This window comes from Engystomops pustulosus, chromosome 11 (assembly GCF_040894005.1).
Source record: "Engystomops pustulosus chromosome 11, aEngPut4.maternal, whole genome shotgun sequence".
NCBI lineage: Eukaryota > Metazoa > Chordata > Amphibia > Anura > Leptodactylidae > Engystomops > Engystomops pustulosus.
The window spans coordinates 21,259,993-21,276,197 of record NC_092421.1 but is presented as its reverse complement, the minus strand read 5'-3'; the positions used below and the strand labels follow the sequence as shown (position 1 = coordinate 21,276,197).

The 16,205-nt window shown below is 40.8% G+C and overlaps 1 protein-coding gene and 1 long non-coding RNA gene across 3 annotated transcripts in view; one reads left to right on the top strand and one right to left on the bottom strand.

The window, feature by feature from the left end:
- Nucleotides 1-16,205, top strand: part of LOC140105823 (uncharacterized) — a 168,059-nt gene that overhangs the window by 135,321 nt on the left and 16,533 nt on the right. The window lies entirely within an intron of this gene.
- Nucleotides 1,746-16,205, bottom strand: part of HECTD2 (HECT domain E3 ubiquitin protein ligase 2) — an 88,399-nt gene continuing 73,939 nt past the window's right edge. The window contains exons 18-22 of one of the 2 annotated variants that reach the window (XR_011850644.1): nt 16,094-16,200; nt 12,796-12,911; nt 11,333-11,476; nt 10,312-10,384; nt 9,690-9,778 (exon numbers count right to left, since the gene is read on the bottom strand). Coding sequence is in view for 1 of the 2 variants with exons in the window: in XM_072129920.1 (XP_071986021.1) it covers nt 9,658-9,778; nt 11,333-11,476; nt 12,796-12,911; nt 16,094-16,200 (488 nt within the window). In the remaining variant the exon portion in view is untranslated. Of the gene's footprint in view, nt 9,779-10,311; nt 10,385-11,332; nt 11,477-12,795; nt 12,912-16,093; nt 16,201-16,205 lie in introns of both variants that reach the window. The other variant, XM_072129920.1, reaches the window with a different exon arrangement.

Genomic DNA, 16,205 nt, shown 5'->3' with positions numbered 1-16,205 from the left:
TAATATGAAATACAATGCCGTGATAATGATAGATGTAATAAAGCCAAAAACACATTGAAAATTACAAAGAGGTACAAAAAAAAATAAGTAAATGCTACAGTGGCAATAATATATAAAATGTGGATGGCATAACGGGTAATGATATAGCCCACAATTCTTAAGAACGATGACAGCAGTAATAAGGAAATGAACGCCGAAAACCGGCAAAAAATAAACAGAACGAGGGGCTGAAACGAACAAACTATTACCTGGCGTGCACCCCCGACGCGTTTCCACAACAGCAGGTCTTTGTCAAGGATCAGTGGGGGGTCTCGGTGACCCCTCGTCGCTCCGTCAGATTAATGGAGCAGACGGCCACACATGACCGTTCTGCTCCATTAATCTCTATGGAGCTGACGGATATTGCCAAGTGCTATCCTGTGGATAGGTGTATTCTCGTCAGGGCATTCACATTCAGTTTCATTAATCTGCCATATATAAACATTTCTTCAATTAGAGGTTATTAAAAAATGTTCCCGTGTGAAGATAATTTCTCATAAATGTAGTCATATGGTCCCTTAGAAACAAGACTGTGTCCTTGGATACGACCACCTCTGCTGGAGTGATTGCACAAGGACACAAAAAGTTTCTGAATATTAAATGTCTGAGGAGATACTGCATGTCCCACATTCGTCCTGTAATAATGATCGCTGAAGCCATGTGGTCAGGGAGGACCCAATAGCACATTTCTGGCCACCGCTGCCAAAATGTGACGTGGTCGTATCCGAGGAAGCCATCTCGTTTCTAAGGGACAGAATGACTACATTTATGATAAATTATCTTCACACGGGAACATTTTTTTAAATAACATCCAATTGAAGAAATGTTTACATATGGCAAATGAATTAAATTAAATGTAAAGGCCCGTATGGGAATACCCCATTAAGGTCAATAAAATACTCCTAGAGATCAGTGAGTGATGACATAGGTTTAGCCAGGTTTCAACATTGAAGGACCACCCAGCCCAGATAAGTTTTGCGGAGGTTACTGAATATAATGTGACATGCTCTGCAACCTGTACACAATTGTCTGGTATTTAATTATATTAATATTGAGTAGGCCAATGGAGCCCCTTATTGGGACAACTCCTCTTGTCCCCTGAGGAGGCGACACCTTAGTTGCGTTGCTGCTCTTGTCAAGAAAAAGGGAGAAGACCTTCCTCATCAATGAGACACTACTCATATCTTATTATAAGGATGGTGTCCCATGTATACCACCAATGTGACCTAATAACCACTAGACGTATGTTGTCAATTTGTTTTGGAATTTCCAGATCATGTTTCTTTCTTGGCCCAGTGTGGTGGCATCATCCAGAAAATCTAATTTAAAAAGAAGATGGTTGTATAAAGTCTAGGAGGCGGAGAGTTTAGCACAAAACTCCAGTTCTCTCTGGTTTAAGAATGTCCACTTCATGGCATCTGTCGGGACATCTTTAACAGGTGCGTAATGAGGCGAGGAGAGCTTGACTTCAGTGCCAAACTCCCCGCCTCCATGACTTTATACAACCGATTTACATCTCACATCAACGTTGATTTTCTGGTTGATGCTACAAAACAAGTCCATAAAAAAACATGATCCGCTTCAAAACATAGTTAGTGGTTTATTGGGTCAATTTCTGCTGACAGGTTCCCCTTTAATGTTAATTTGTTGGGTAATTTCAAACAATGAAAAGAATCTTTAAAAAAATAAAACACACAACAGACAAGTTGAAAGTGCAGACAGATTTATTACTTTTGTACAAAGTATAAAATGTCCCTAACATTTGTCTCATACTTATAACTTATGCAAACAGCAGGCTTTTCTGAGGTATTACTCTTACAGTAAACAGAACATCTCTTAAATAAATTAAAGTATCCTAAGGCAATGATTACATCTCCAAAACAAGGTCAACAATAAAGCTTTTTCTTCTCCCGATTACAGGCAACAACAGCCGTTGTCCGCGTTATAGGTTTTTACGTATAAATAAAAGGCGAGGTAAAAAGTGAGAGTCAGATTGCTCAGCAAAAAGCAAACGCTATAGTATAAAGTGTTATTTTTGCACAATGGGGTAATTACAGTTCTTAAAATAAAAGTCAATGACCTATAATATAGGTTTATATATTCTAGATGATTTTGCTATATGTAGGTTTACTTAGGCCTTAGGGGCGGCACGGTGGCTGAGTGAGTAGCACTTTTGCCTTGCAGCGCTGGGGTCCTGGGTTCGAATCCCACCCAGGTCAACATCTGCAAAGAGTTTGTATGTTCTCTGTGTTTGCGTGGGTTTCCCCCCGGGTCCTCCGGTTTCCTCCCACACTCAAAACATACTGTTAGATTGTGAGCCCCATGGGGACAGGAACCAATTTGACATGCTTTGTGCAGCGCTGCGTAATCTGTGCTATATAAATAAAGAATTATTATTATTAGAAGGTGCCTATAAACATAAGCTAATTGGAGTGTAACTCCCTACTTAGATGCAATCCTCCCCTGTAAATCCATGTCCATAAAAGTGCCACGGGTGACATCTAAATCTGCAGCTTTTCTATTTCTAGTATAGTGGCCATGAAAAGTTCTACCAATGAGTAAATTAGAATACTGCTGTGGCAGAGGTCACGTTAAAACCTATATGTGCGTTATAGATGCTAAAGGAAGGTTTAATCCTTGAAAAAAAAGCATAATGCGTCTAAATCTGCACTAACTTTTTCCTCTTTAACTGCCCTGTTTAAGGCTCCTCCATACTGAAGGCTGTTACTGTAGCCAGAGGATAAGTTGTGTGGAGCTACAGGGGGGCACAATGTGCACTCCTCATCCTGCTATCAGGGGGAAGGAGACAAACCTGAAGACTTATGCTCCTACAGTGGGATCCGCTGCTGCTCTTTATTGTAAGAGTACACCGCAAATCCTCCTGACCTATCCTTATTTTGTACTCCTCCTAAAAATACTCTTCAAAAATGCTAAGTGGAGAAAATTTTCTGTGATCCTCTTGTTGTGGGGGCACTATAGATCCTATAGATCCATGCAATAAGATAGAGAGTTTGTGACATTGGAGTAATTCTTCTGCTGAAGTAGTGGACAGGAAACATCAGAGGTTTACATCAATGTAGATCAGACACAACACAGAGCTGCAGAGATGACGTAAAGCTTTAATAATCTACTTAACTCGGAGGATAATTCGTCAGCGTTGTCCATGTGTGACCCCCCTGTAGCAGGACTGCAATAAGGCACCGGGGGGAGGGGGGTGTAGAGTAATCATAATGGTCAGCAAAACAAAGTACATTGATTGTTACTTTACTACTTTGTGCCAAATAATGTGTTAATAGACCCATAATAGATGTATAACGTTAGTGATGTTTCAATAAGCTAAACAGTAGACATTGGGCAGCAATCTCCGCGTTGGCATTCCCTTATTGCAGATATGCCCAGTGGTGGCTGCACAGCATAGTGCATTACTAGAATGAGAACATGACTGATGCCAGGGGTTATGTGACTCTCATTCATAACTGGCAGCTTCAGGTCTGGGCAGTTTCCCATGAACACAGATATGATGTGTATAAGACGATGGCAGAACATCTAAGAGTAATCCCTCTCCCAGCACCAGACAGGAAAAGTGCCTTCTATGGGAAACAACTAAATACATCCCTGGACACATAACATGCAGACATTTTATGGCAGTATGAAGGAATATCGCTGTAAAACCAAGTTATGTTCCAGGGTAGAAAAATTTAAAGTCAAACATCACTATCCAAAAGGAAGTTATTTTATATAACATACTTTCCTAGTTCCCACGCAGCGCAATTCAATCCAAAAAGAAGAAAAAAAACAATAAAACATAATTTTTGGCCTTTTTTAAATACTGTATTTTTCGGACTATAAGGCGCACCATCAATAAATGCCTACTAAAACGTCTAGGTTCATATATAAGGCGCACCTGATTATAAGGATGAGTGACCAGAAGGTGGCAGACCTGTGCACAGTGCAAGGCAGCTGTTGTCTGTAAGTACGATTCATATATAAGGCGCACTGGACTATGAGGCGCACCTTTGATTTCTGAGAAAATCAAAGTATTTTTTTGTGCGCCTTATAGTCCTAAAATATGGTAAATAAATAAAAAGAATGCTTTAGGCATTTTTAAAGTAAATCTACCACCACGATCAATGATTGTAAACCAAGGACACTTACATGATGGTGTGTACCCATCTGGCAGGATCCACTCATCTTTTAGCTGCTTATGCATTTGTTTTTACAAAAATGGGCTTTAAGAATTATACAAATGAGGCTAAGGGGCTCTAAGCTCCATAGCTGTTAATAGAGCCCAGAGCCCCTCAGGCTCATTTGCATCATTTTTAAAGCCTTCTTCTAAAAGAAGAGCGGAGGGACACACACCAGTATGTCAGTGTGCTTGATTTACAATCCTTCATCCTGGTGGTAGATGTCCTTTAACAAAGGGTTATCACAATTTGACAAATAGGATTACTGTGTATAGCAATGCACAGGTCTTCTTAAACCCTTAAGGACTGCAGTATCAGCGTATGGTGGTGGTCACACCTCTTATAAGGCGATGCATTTCTACGGCACCGAATTAGAGGAAGTTTACAGGACATTGAATCCTGTTGCTGCTGGGGCTGGACTGCGTTGCCTAAGAGATTGCACACATTTTGTACCTTCAAACCGACCCAATCCAGGTTACAAAACTATATTCATCCCATATCACAAAAAACAAAACCGATGCCTGAATAGACATTTTTTGATCACCTATTGCGCAAAAAATTACATTGATCGCATTGAAAAAAAACTTTATCAACCCCCAGAGTGCATACAAATAAAATCTACAGGTCTTTTTGCAAAAAAATAAGCTCTCGCGCAGCCACCTTGACAAGAGATCTCAACAGCTATGGCAGGTGGAAGGCAGCGATGCACAAAGTTTTATAAATAGGTAAAAATTTGGTATTGCTTTATGTGTATTGACCCAGAGAAAACAAGTTTTTATGTAATATAGGTCTGACGATAAAGGCAGAATAATGAAAGTTATAGGCATTGAAAAAAAAAATAAAATAAAAAATAAATTACCTGGTATTTAAAGTGGAAACCAAGTGGGGACATAGGAGGCGATGTCTCTGTATTTGATATCCTCTGTAAATACAAGCTTTCTGAACCGTGCACCAAGACTTGGTTATGGAGAGGTTGCCTTAGCATGGTCACTAGGAGCACTCACCTTAGCAGGTGGATAACGGTACAGTGTGAAGACCAGGGGTGCCCCTAGTATGTACATGGTGAGAAAGTCGTCAGACAGTCTATCAGTGATGTGGATAATTGTGCCCGAGCATCCAATAAAGCTTCATGTGTGGGGGTTACACACATCAGAACATCTGTATCAAAACATAATACCGTATATACTCGAGTATAAGCCGAGACCCATAATTTTAACCCAAAAAACTGGAAAAACCTATTGACTCGAGTATAAGCCAAGAGTGGGAAATGCATTGGTCACAGACCCCCTAGTATATAGCCAGCAAGCCTCCTGTAGTATATAGCCTGCCAGCCCCCGCCTCCAAAACTAAATGTGTACTCGCCTTCCAAAGCCCTCTGGCAGGTCCTCCTTCTATCCATCGTGGCATTGGCGCACACATTAGAATGTCAGCATGCTAAGTAGACGTCACAATGCCTGCGACGGACTGGGACACGTAGCTGAGGCCGGGGGCCGCAATGTATAGAAAAGGACCTGCCTGCCGGGAGGGTGTGGGAAGGCGAGTACACTTTTTTTTCTCTTGACTCGAGTACAAGCCGAGTTTTGCCACATTTTTTGTGCTGATAAAACTCGACTTATAATCGAGTATATACGGTAATTTTGTTAAAAATAGAAATGAAAGAAAGATGAGAAGCATAAACCGATAAACACACAATATACACAGTATGACAAGCTGAATTCCATAGCAATGATATATAACAAAAAAAAAAAAACTGGAAATTTCCAGCAAGAGTATAACACATCAAGTTTTATCATCAAGCTTCTGAGGTCAAACTGTTCTGGTTGCCCATGTAAACCAATCAGAGCTCAGCTTTACTTTTATAAACAGCTGTGGGGAAATGAAAGCTGAGCTCTGATTGGTTGCCATAGGCCAGTGATGGCAAACCTTTTAGACGCCGAGTGCCCAAACTACATCCAAAACCCACATATTTTTCGCAAAGTGCCGATGCATAAATTTAAACAGTAACTTATTACTCCCTACTCTGTCACAGGTTTAAAGTATATAGGCTCCTGAGGACACCAATACAGTAGAAAGATTATCATTGTAACTGTCTTCTAGGGTCCTGAGCGCTCTGGGACTGCAAGAGGCCTTGAGTCCTGTCTGGCGGAGTATGCAGTGGGGTGATGGCGCGGGTGCCCATAGTGAGGGCTCTGAGTGCCACCTCTGGCACCCGTGCCATAGGTTTGCCACCACTGCCATATGCAATCAGAACAGTTGTGCTCTAAGAGACTTATGATCAATCTCCCCCAATGTGTCCTTGCTTTTGTCACCTATAAGTTACAAACAGAACTACATGAATCCATTTCCTAGTCACTGAAATGTTGTCTTCATCATAAATGTAGATCGCCTTTACCAGCATGGCTTCCAAAGCAACACATTACTTATTCTAACCAAATAGTTCAATATTTTCCTGAAGTCTCACTACAGATTCAGACGTCTTCAGTGATCAGAATTACCCAGTAGAAATAATAATAATAAAAAAAAAACCTCGAGAGACGCAAACGTTTCCCTTGTCAGAAAATCTTCCTGCAAAAATAAATCTCTGCCATTGAAACTCTATTTTACAGAATATATATCTACAAACCATAAAAATGGCTGACTCGTATAGATCACCTCTATGGCACGAATCCTATAATCACTATACATCCCCAAACACTATACATATTGCTTCACACCATTCTTTAGTCATGTGACATAATTCAAATGGCTTAAAGGGGTTGTCTACCTTCAGCTACAACTTTCCCATACACTTCCTGCATCAATTCCTCACAGATTTCTAGATCTCTGCTTGCTGTCATCACACTTGAAACTTTGTTTAACCCCCTTTTTGGGTGCCATTTTCCAATACTTCAAAAGCTGGGAATAACCATTATTATATTTTGTGATATTTACTGTTTAATTCTATATCAGTTCCGGGGAAAAGGGGGCGATTTAAATTTTTTGGTGTTAACTTTTTTTTTACAATTTTTCAGACACCCCCCTAGGGTACTTTAACCCTGGGTTGTCTGATCCTACCATTCTATAGTATAGCAGTAGATGGGAACTTTACTGATCATGTATTACAATGTGCCAATGGCACATTGTAACAAACGATCAGAGACTATGGGGGTCATTTACTAAGGGCCCGAATCGCGTTTTTACGTCGGGTTACCCGAATATTACTGTTTTTCGCGGATTTTCCCTGAATTGCCCTTGGTTTTTGGGGCACGCAATCGGATTGTGGCGCATCGGCGCTGGCATGCACGCGATGGAAATCGGAGGGCGTGGCCGTGAGAAAACCCGACGGATTAGGAAAAATCACCGTATTTAAAAAAAAAAAAAAAAAAAAAGTGTCTGCGCTTTCCTGCACCCAGCAACGGATTGGGAACTCCAGTGCACTCCGACGGACTTCAGCGCAGCAGCGATACCTGGTGGACATCGGGCGCACTACCTTAGTGAATCGCCTGAAGACCTCTGGATCGCGAATGGACAGGGTAAGTAAATCTGCCCCAATATATTATCGGGTCTTACAGTTACAGATCGATGAAATCATGGGGAGTAACGATCTGAGCCAAGATGGCGGCAGCCCACGTGTTTTGCCAGCGGCAATCATAGGGTTAACACCAGGGATTGGTGTTTGCTGCAAAATGCCTATGAGCCCTCTCCATACACTTGCAGCCAACGTGTGATGTACTAATAAGGGGTTAAAACCTGGTCACACAGGTGCACAGCTCCTTATATCACATAGCTCTGATTCCTCTGTGTGATACTAACGAGCCGTGCACCTGTGTGACATCACATGGTTTTTTTTTTATCAACAGGAAGTAAACAATGAAGCTTCCTGTTGAATGTCAAGAAGAAATCTAGAAAACAGAGGAATAGATAAAGAAAGTACATGGGGAAATTGGATAACTTTTTACAACACAAAAATATCAATTATTTGCTAAAAGTGTACAAAATCTTTAAAGGAGTTGCCAGACTTGCACAGAACAACTCGATCCAATGTGCAGTGGCCATGCAGGGGGAATCTGCTGCCCAAGTCCCATGCAAATGAACAAGATCTATGTAAAAGACCCAGATCCTATTCTTCATTAAACAGCACATCCCGAAACCAAGTGCCGCACTGCAATTCTGGTGCAAGGCTAGGTTAAAGGTCATTCTTATCAATTACCAAATTCAATGCTATTATCGGATTAAAGGGTCGGTCTGATTTCAGACAACACAATAACCAAAGAATATTGCTGCTGCAGAAATGAGCTGGTCACCAAAAGTCCTCAGGCAACAACAGCAGACATCATAGGAGAAAACAGCAGCCAATCAGGTATCATATCTGCTGCGGAGCAATGGGGTTACGTGATGAAAGGCCGTCCATGTAACATAGGGAAGTCTGATCTCTGGTCCGGCTCATGGATAGGCTCTGCGGAGGAGCTCCCCTCTATTCATTCTATTTTATTCCCCCAACACACATAGACAATCCCTTTAAATCCAGCAGCAAGTGAGACAGACCCTACCATGAGGTCAACATTGGCACTTCTTTGATCTGTCTTTGCATGCTGTGATATACAGCACCACAACGTGACAGCCTGGACAAAATGCAGGTCACATATACACCAAGGTATATCAATAGTCTGAGTCACTCCAGAGACCCTACATAAATAATGTTTCTATCCCTGGTAAAAACATATACAGGGTAATGCTAAAAATCCCTTTTAAATCCTGAATATACATTGCAGCTAGAAATGAGCTGACCCGATGGACGGGTTCGACCACCATTCTGTATTTTGCCGGATTGGTGGCCGATCAGCCAATTTGGCAAATTGACACACCTAGCAGCTAAACCATGGTTATGATTGGCCAGGGTGTCACCGAACTTGAATCCGACCATCGAGTAGTGGAGCTGAAACGGTGCCAATAGGTAAAGTTTCATGTCCAACATTAAAAATGTCTTTAAATAACCAGTACATTTTATCCAACTATTTTCACAAACAAAAAAAAAGAAAATAGTTTTTGGGTTATTCTGGAGGATATCCCAACACTGATGTTGTCTGTAGGCCAAATAGAAAATTGTAAAATTCTATCTACACCTCCTTCTACGTGAATAAAGCTTTGTGAATAGCAGGGCTAGAAAGCGACTGGTGACCTGCAGAAAGTTTTCTTACCAGGTTACTACAAATTGCTACCAAATCCAAGCAAATGCCTAAGTGCGATTGTAAAAAGTGAAAATTGGGTCATTTACAACAAGTTTATTCCCCATCTTCCTAAACAAAGGTCGTCCTCTGCTCAAAGTAATATGTTTCTCCGTTGTGGAGCGGACATTGGCGCCAGCTGCGTCTACCGCGCAGGCGGAGTGCCCAGCACTGTCGGTTTCCTACCACAACCTGAGCTCTTTATGTATCAGAACTCAAAACCAGAACGTTCATTGTAGACCGAAACCTTCGGAGTTGGAAATTGCAATGGTCAGCTTTAGTTTTAGCTCCTTCTTCGTCTTGTAGGGCGGTAAACACAGCTGGTTGAAGCAGGTGTGTGCTGTCGGCAACCTGAAACAAACAGATTTGTATTCATTATTATAATTTATGGCCAGAAAAACACACACGTAAATCCGAGATCAGCATCTCCCAATCTTTGTATTTCTCCGAACAAGGTTAAAGTGTGCTGTGTGCATTAGATTTGGGTCAGTTGAACCGTGGATTGACCCACCATCTGTCTAATGTGCCTGACTGACCTTATTGATGGAATAAATGGGGATGGAGAAGGACTGGGGTTCATGGACTTTAACATGGCCAACCAGCTACAGAAGGTCTCTGACTATGACCTACTTCCTTCTCCCAGCCTGCGTGTGTTTTGGAAAGTTGGGAGGAACAGCATACAGCTATCATACAGTAATGTACATGGTCAGGATTTACTGGCATTGATCAGCGGTTCACCGCAGAAAACACCAAAAGTGATTGAATGGAAAGCTCAGCCACATTCTCTGTTTAGTGACATGTTACTAGAGCGGAGATCCCATTCATGGGCATAGGGTCCATACTACAGCCACCCAGTTTGATCACTACAGGGAAAATTAAGTTACACTTTTGGTTCTGTTCTCTGCCTTTGTTTCTGTAGCTGTTGAGTGGTGGGACTGCCGGATGGTGGACTTTCACCTAAATATAAGCCACAAATACACATGCTTAGTGAGGCCAGTGTATAAAAGGGAAATAGTAGAACTGGAAGGGGTGCAGAGGAATGCAACCTAGGAGGACTAGATTACAATGGCAGATTACTTCTGTAAGGTTGGTCAGCACAGAAATAAGATGACCTCATTACAATGTACAAATATCGGAACGGGCTGAACTGTGGATGTTTCTAAAGATCTTTTTATACCTAGGTTTTGTGGCCTGGTCATTTACCCTGTAACTAAGGCTCTTATAGATGCCTCAGTTACAAGGAAAAACTTGTAAAAGAAAAAAAAATATTCATAAAAATACAATGACATTATATAAATATAATATAGCAAAATGACCGGAACAAAATAGGGAATTCATTAATAAAATGTTCATTTTGAGTTAATTTGAAAATTAAAAATGAACTACTACAAATTACAAAAGAGGTATTTTTTTCCCCACTTTTAACCCCAAATAAAATTAAAAAAAGTTTTTTTAACTTTTATTACAATTTTAACTAGCTATGTGTGTCACGAAAAAAAAACCCTGCGAAAAATTTTAAGGTAGCAAGTAAAAAAAAAAAAAAAAAAAAAAAAAAAAAAGCAGCTCTTGCGAAAATTCGCTAAAAATTCCAAGTCATTAGAGCCTTTTCAGGCTGGGTCACTAAGGGGTTAAGAAACTAGCTGTAGTGTTTCTAAATGTATCTTTCCAAGACAGATGTTTTCTCTAATTTGCTATACAAAAAGTTGCAAAACAGACTTCTTAAGACAAAACGAACATGACCCATGCTTAGCTCCGTACCGGCACATAAAAAGTGGCAAAAAAATGTAAAACCCTCAAATCAGAGACAAAGAAAAAACACCAGACATAAATCACAACAGCAAATTTAGAAAAATGCACAGCACTGCTAAAGTATGCGGATACATGTGCCCTATTATGTTGCATTACCAATTAGTTGAGGTTTCATTCTTTGATATCTTGAAATTCAAATCCACCATGCCCCCCACCGGCACTCGGTCACTTCCTGTAGTAAAATGTAGAAATTTCTTCTGGAGGTCCAGAGGGAACCCGAGAACAACATCCCAAAAATACCTAAAAGAAAAAAGTATTTATTTGAGGATTTATTAGTTCATCGACTGCACTTGACTCCAGTTTTTCTAAAATGTTTTTATAATCTGCAGAATGCCCTGCTTGAAGGGACAAATCTTTGTGTGAATAGGGAGAAGGAGGGGGGGGGGGGGATTCCAAAGATGGATACAATGTTGTGATGAAACTCATGAATAACAGAAATTGCTCTTCACAGTAAAGCTAACTGCTTGGCCAAATCCCTGTGTAATGAATGGAGAAAGCCTTAACCAGAGTAGTGGGAATTTGGAAAGTAGTCATGACAACTGGTTGCAATAGACAAATCCATTTTTCTAGTACGCAAGTTTTAATACATCATCTATAAAGGGAACCTGTCGCCGGGAGACTCATTTTTAGCACTCCCCCAGTTCCCACAGAGCATAGTACATATATTGCCACAGAGTTTTTGTACAAAAAATACATTTTACAGATAAAAAGATCTGTTATATTGTATGTTTCAATGCCATGTGCTCTGTGACTAGGCACCCGGGAGTTGCTATAGAGGAGCAGTCTCTCCCCCCACCCTTGGGAAATCACTTTTTTCAAATATATATACATATAAACATCTTTAAAGGGAACCTGTCACCAGGAGACCCATTTTTTAGCACTCCCCCAGTCCCCACAGAGCATAGTACATACACTGCAAAGAGTTTTTGTGTATATATATTACACACACACACACACACTATATCTTTGGCAGTGTATGTACTATGCTCTGTGGAGACTGGGGGAGTGCTAAAAAATGGGTCTCCTGGTGACAGGTTCCCTTTTATTGTGCCTTTTACAATGTCATAACCCATTGTAGATACAGCTGGAACTAAAAAATGTAAGCAATGTAGAACAATAAAGAAGAGAGCAGCAGGGATCTTCTCTGGGAGCTACAGGATATGTTTTCTGATGGGTTAGAAGAATATGATAACAAACGTACAAAGGAAATGGCCAGATGGAGGGGAATACACTTTATTCTACAGAACCTCAAAAAAGGTCCTAATCCTTAAAAATGTAAAAAGAGTAACAAATGAAATGTTAGAAATGACCATGGCCTAAACCAAGAAGAAGCATCGAATAGGTTCCAATAGTCAAAGAAAACCAGAACCTAACCCAACATCAGTAAAGAGGCAGATCGTAGCGTCATGTAGCTGCTAGCCGTGGGAACGGCTATAAATAGAGATTGGTATATACCAGTCTATGTCCATCGTCATGGTCATATATAACACTGGAAATATCATAGATTAATATGGGAATATTTACTCGTCCAGAATCCAACACAAATAAACCTCACGTACCTGATCGTAAGATCCGTTTTCTGGTATCCCTCATAGTGAGTGTTTTTCTGGAGTGCGTACAAGTCTAATTCCGGACTCCCACAGACAAGAATCTCTACTTCTTCTGGGCGAAGGAGCTTAAGAAAGAACAAACATTTTTTTTTAACAAATGTAAAAATGGACAGCGGTATATTGAGCTATGATGTATGTAATGATACTAGTAACATTAACCCCTTCCCGACATTTGACGTAATAGTACTGCATGGCGGGACGTGCCAGTCATGCTTCTGGCCCCGGCTCCTGAACGGAAGCTGCGGGTGTCGGCTATATATTATAGCCCACACCTGCCTCTAACACCCGCGATCGGAGATTTCTTCGATCGCGGGTGTTGACCCCTAACACGCCACGGTGACCGCGGCGTGTTAGGGGCATCTAAAGTGAATCGGACCCCCCCCCCCCCCCCGCGGCGCTTACCGGGGGGGGGGGTCCGCTGTTCCGATCGCAGCCCCGGGACTGCCAGTGCCCAGGGCTGCGCGATCATCCTTCCGGGAGCCGGGTCCGTGCCTTCTGGCAGGACCCGGCTGTAACACACTGAGCATGCGCAGTTAAAAACATTAAATAAAAACATTTTTTAATTAAAAAAAATTTATTAAATAAAGTTAAAGTCCCCTAAACACAAATATTCCCTATACACATGTAATAAAGTGAGGAAAACAAAAAAATCGCCAAAACCCCCCACATATTTGGCATCGTCGCGTCCGTAACAATCCGTACAATAACTCAGAAACATTATTGGACCCGCTCGGAGAACGCTGTAAAAACAAAACCCGAAAAACCCACCAAAAATTTACATTTTTCATAAAATCTCTGCACAAAAATGTTCTAAAAAGTTATGTGCGCCAAAATGGTACCACTGAAAAGAACAACCTAACACGTAAAAAATAAGCCCTAAACCAGCTCCGTCAACCAAAAATTATTAAAGTTACGTCTCCGAAAAGATGGCGATGCAAAAACAAATGAGATTTCCTCTATATTAGTTTTTATCCAGTAAAATTGTAAAAATAAATGAAAAACTATATAAATGAGGTATCACCGTAATCGTAGTGATCTGTAGAATAAAGATAATATAGTATTTTTAGTGTACGGTGTACGACCCCCAAAAAATACAAAAAGAAATTAAACCAAAATTGACAATTTTCTTTTCACCCATACATTCAAGAGTTAATAAAATCTCATCAATAAGCTAATGACCCACTAAAATGAAGTATTTGTAAAGTGCATCTCATGTCGCAAAAAATAAGCCCTTATATGTCCAAATTGCCCAAAAAATAATGATTGTATAGCCAATAAAAAGTGACAATGCATAATCTGCTCTGAATGGCGCAGCTTCTCTTTGATGCCCTGGTGTGTGCCCATACAGCAGGTTACCACCACATATGGGGGATTGTTATACGCGGGAGGGATTGGGTATCAAATTTTGTGGAGCGTTTTGTTATTTTAGCCACTGAAAACAGTCATTTAGCCAAAAAAAAAGTCACTTTCAAAATTGCATCCGATTTTGTTCTAACCCCTGTAAAACAATTAAAGGGTTAACAAACTTCATAAAAGTTGTTTTACGTACGTTGAGGGGTGTAGTTTCTATAATGGGGTAATTTATGGGGTTTTACTTTTATTTAGGTCTCTCAAAGTGACTTGAAACCAGAGCAGGTCCCTCAATAGCAGGATTTTGCGTTTTTTATGAAAATGTGAAAAATCGCACCTAACGTTCAAAGGCCCATAACATCCTACAAAAATAAGAGTATGCATAAAATACCATGTCCACATAAAGAAGACATTCGGAGAATGTTAGTTATTAAGTATTTTTGCGGTTATGACTATGTGTGGAAAAAGTAGAACATTTTGAAGTTCGAAAATCAAGAATTTTTCCAAATTTTCACCAAATATCTGATTTTCTCATAAATAAATGCAAAACATACCACCAAAATTTTTCAACTAACATGAAGTACAAAGTGTCACTAGAAAACTATTTTAAAATCACTTGTATATGTTAAAGCGTTCGGAAGTTATAACCATTTATAGTGACACAGGGCAAATTTGAAAAAATGGGCCGTGTCAGGAAGGTGAAAAGAGGTTTCCAGAGACTATCCTTAGGTACTGAACACCCGTTACGGCTGCTTCAAGAACTTGGTCACACAGGTGCACGGCTCGTTATATCTTAGAGAGTAATCAGAGCCGTGTGATATAACGAGCCGTGCACCTGTGTGACCAGGGTCAGATTACTGTCCACTGGAAGTAACATAGAAGCTTTCTATGGAAGGACAGCAAGCAGAGATCTAGAAAATCATGAGGATTTGGTATAGAAAGTATATTGAAAGATTGTGTAAATTTTCTTTATACAAACAATGATATTTATTTATTGAAATGGGAATATCCCCTGCTATACTGCTACTGTCTCCATCATCTTTATAGCTTCTGGCACAGCCAATCAGTTTGAGGAAACTGGTGACATATCTTGGGGATAGATCTTTAGTATGCAAACTATGCAAGGTGCATCATACTACTCACGTGCTGGACTTTAAAGGGATAACACATAAAGACAGCAGTTTTTTACAACAGCCGCCATGACGATCATGAATATGACTTTTAGGCTAATTTTAAAGACCCAATGGGGCACATTTACTTACCCCTTCGTTGACGCCGCCGATCCGGAATGTCCGACGAGGATTCGGAGCTGCTGCGATTCACTAAGATCGTGCGTCCAATTTCCAGCATGTGTCACTTCCCCCGCTGAGGTTCGCCAGAGTTCACCTTCTTCTTCCCGGTGCATGTGGGTGCTGATCTTGCGACAAAATTTTGTTTTTAAATTTCGTGGTTTGTCCGAATCAGTCGGGTTGTCCGACGGCCACACCCCCGATTCCCCCCCCCCCCCCCGGCCTTTGTGTCACATGAAAGTCGGCGCCAATACGCCACAATCCCATCACGTGCACCAAAAACCCGGGGCAATTCAGCGCAAAACGGAAAAAGTCGGGAAACTCGAAAATGCAGTGTTCAGACACTTGTTAACACATGCGTTAAGATCGCGTTTACGATGCATTTTGTAAACGGAAATGTTAACAGTGATGTAATTAGGCAAATCACCCCTCCTCAGCTGTTGTATATGCGTTTCAAACGCAATGAAAACGCAGGTCAAAACGCAACGTGTGAACGCGCCCTAAAACACAGCCAGCAAAGTGGATCACTGCATCATTCCTGAATGGGGACCCTATGTTCCTTATAGTTAAAAGCAGAAATGAACGCATTGTAGTATTTGTGGTCTTACCATCAGAGCATTAGATGAACAGACGCTGTGAAACCCATAGTAGAACGCCGAGAACTGCTTGTAAATGGATTTATTCAGCAGGAAATCTACATAAAGTTGGACATACTCTGAA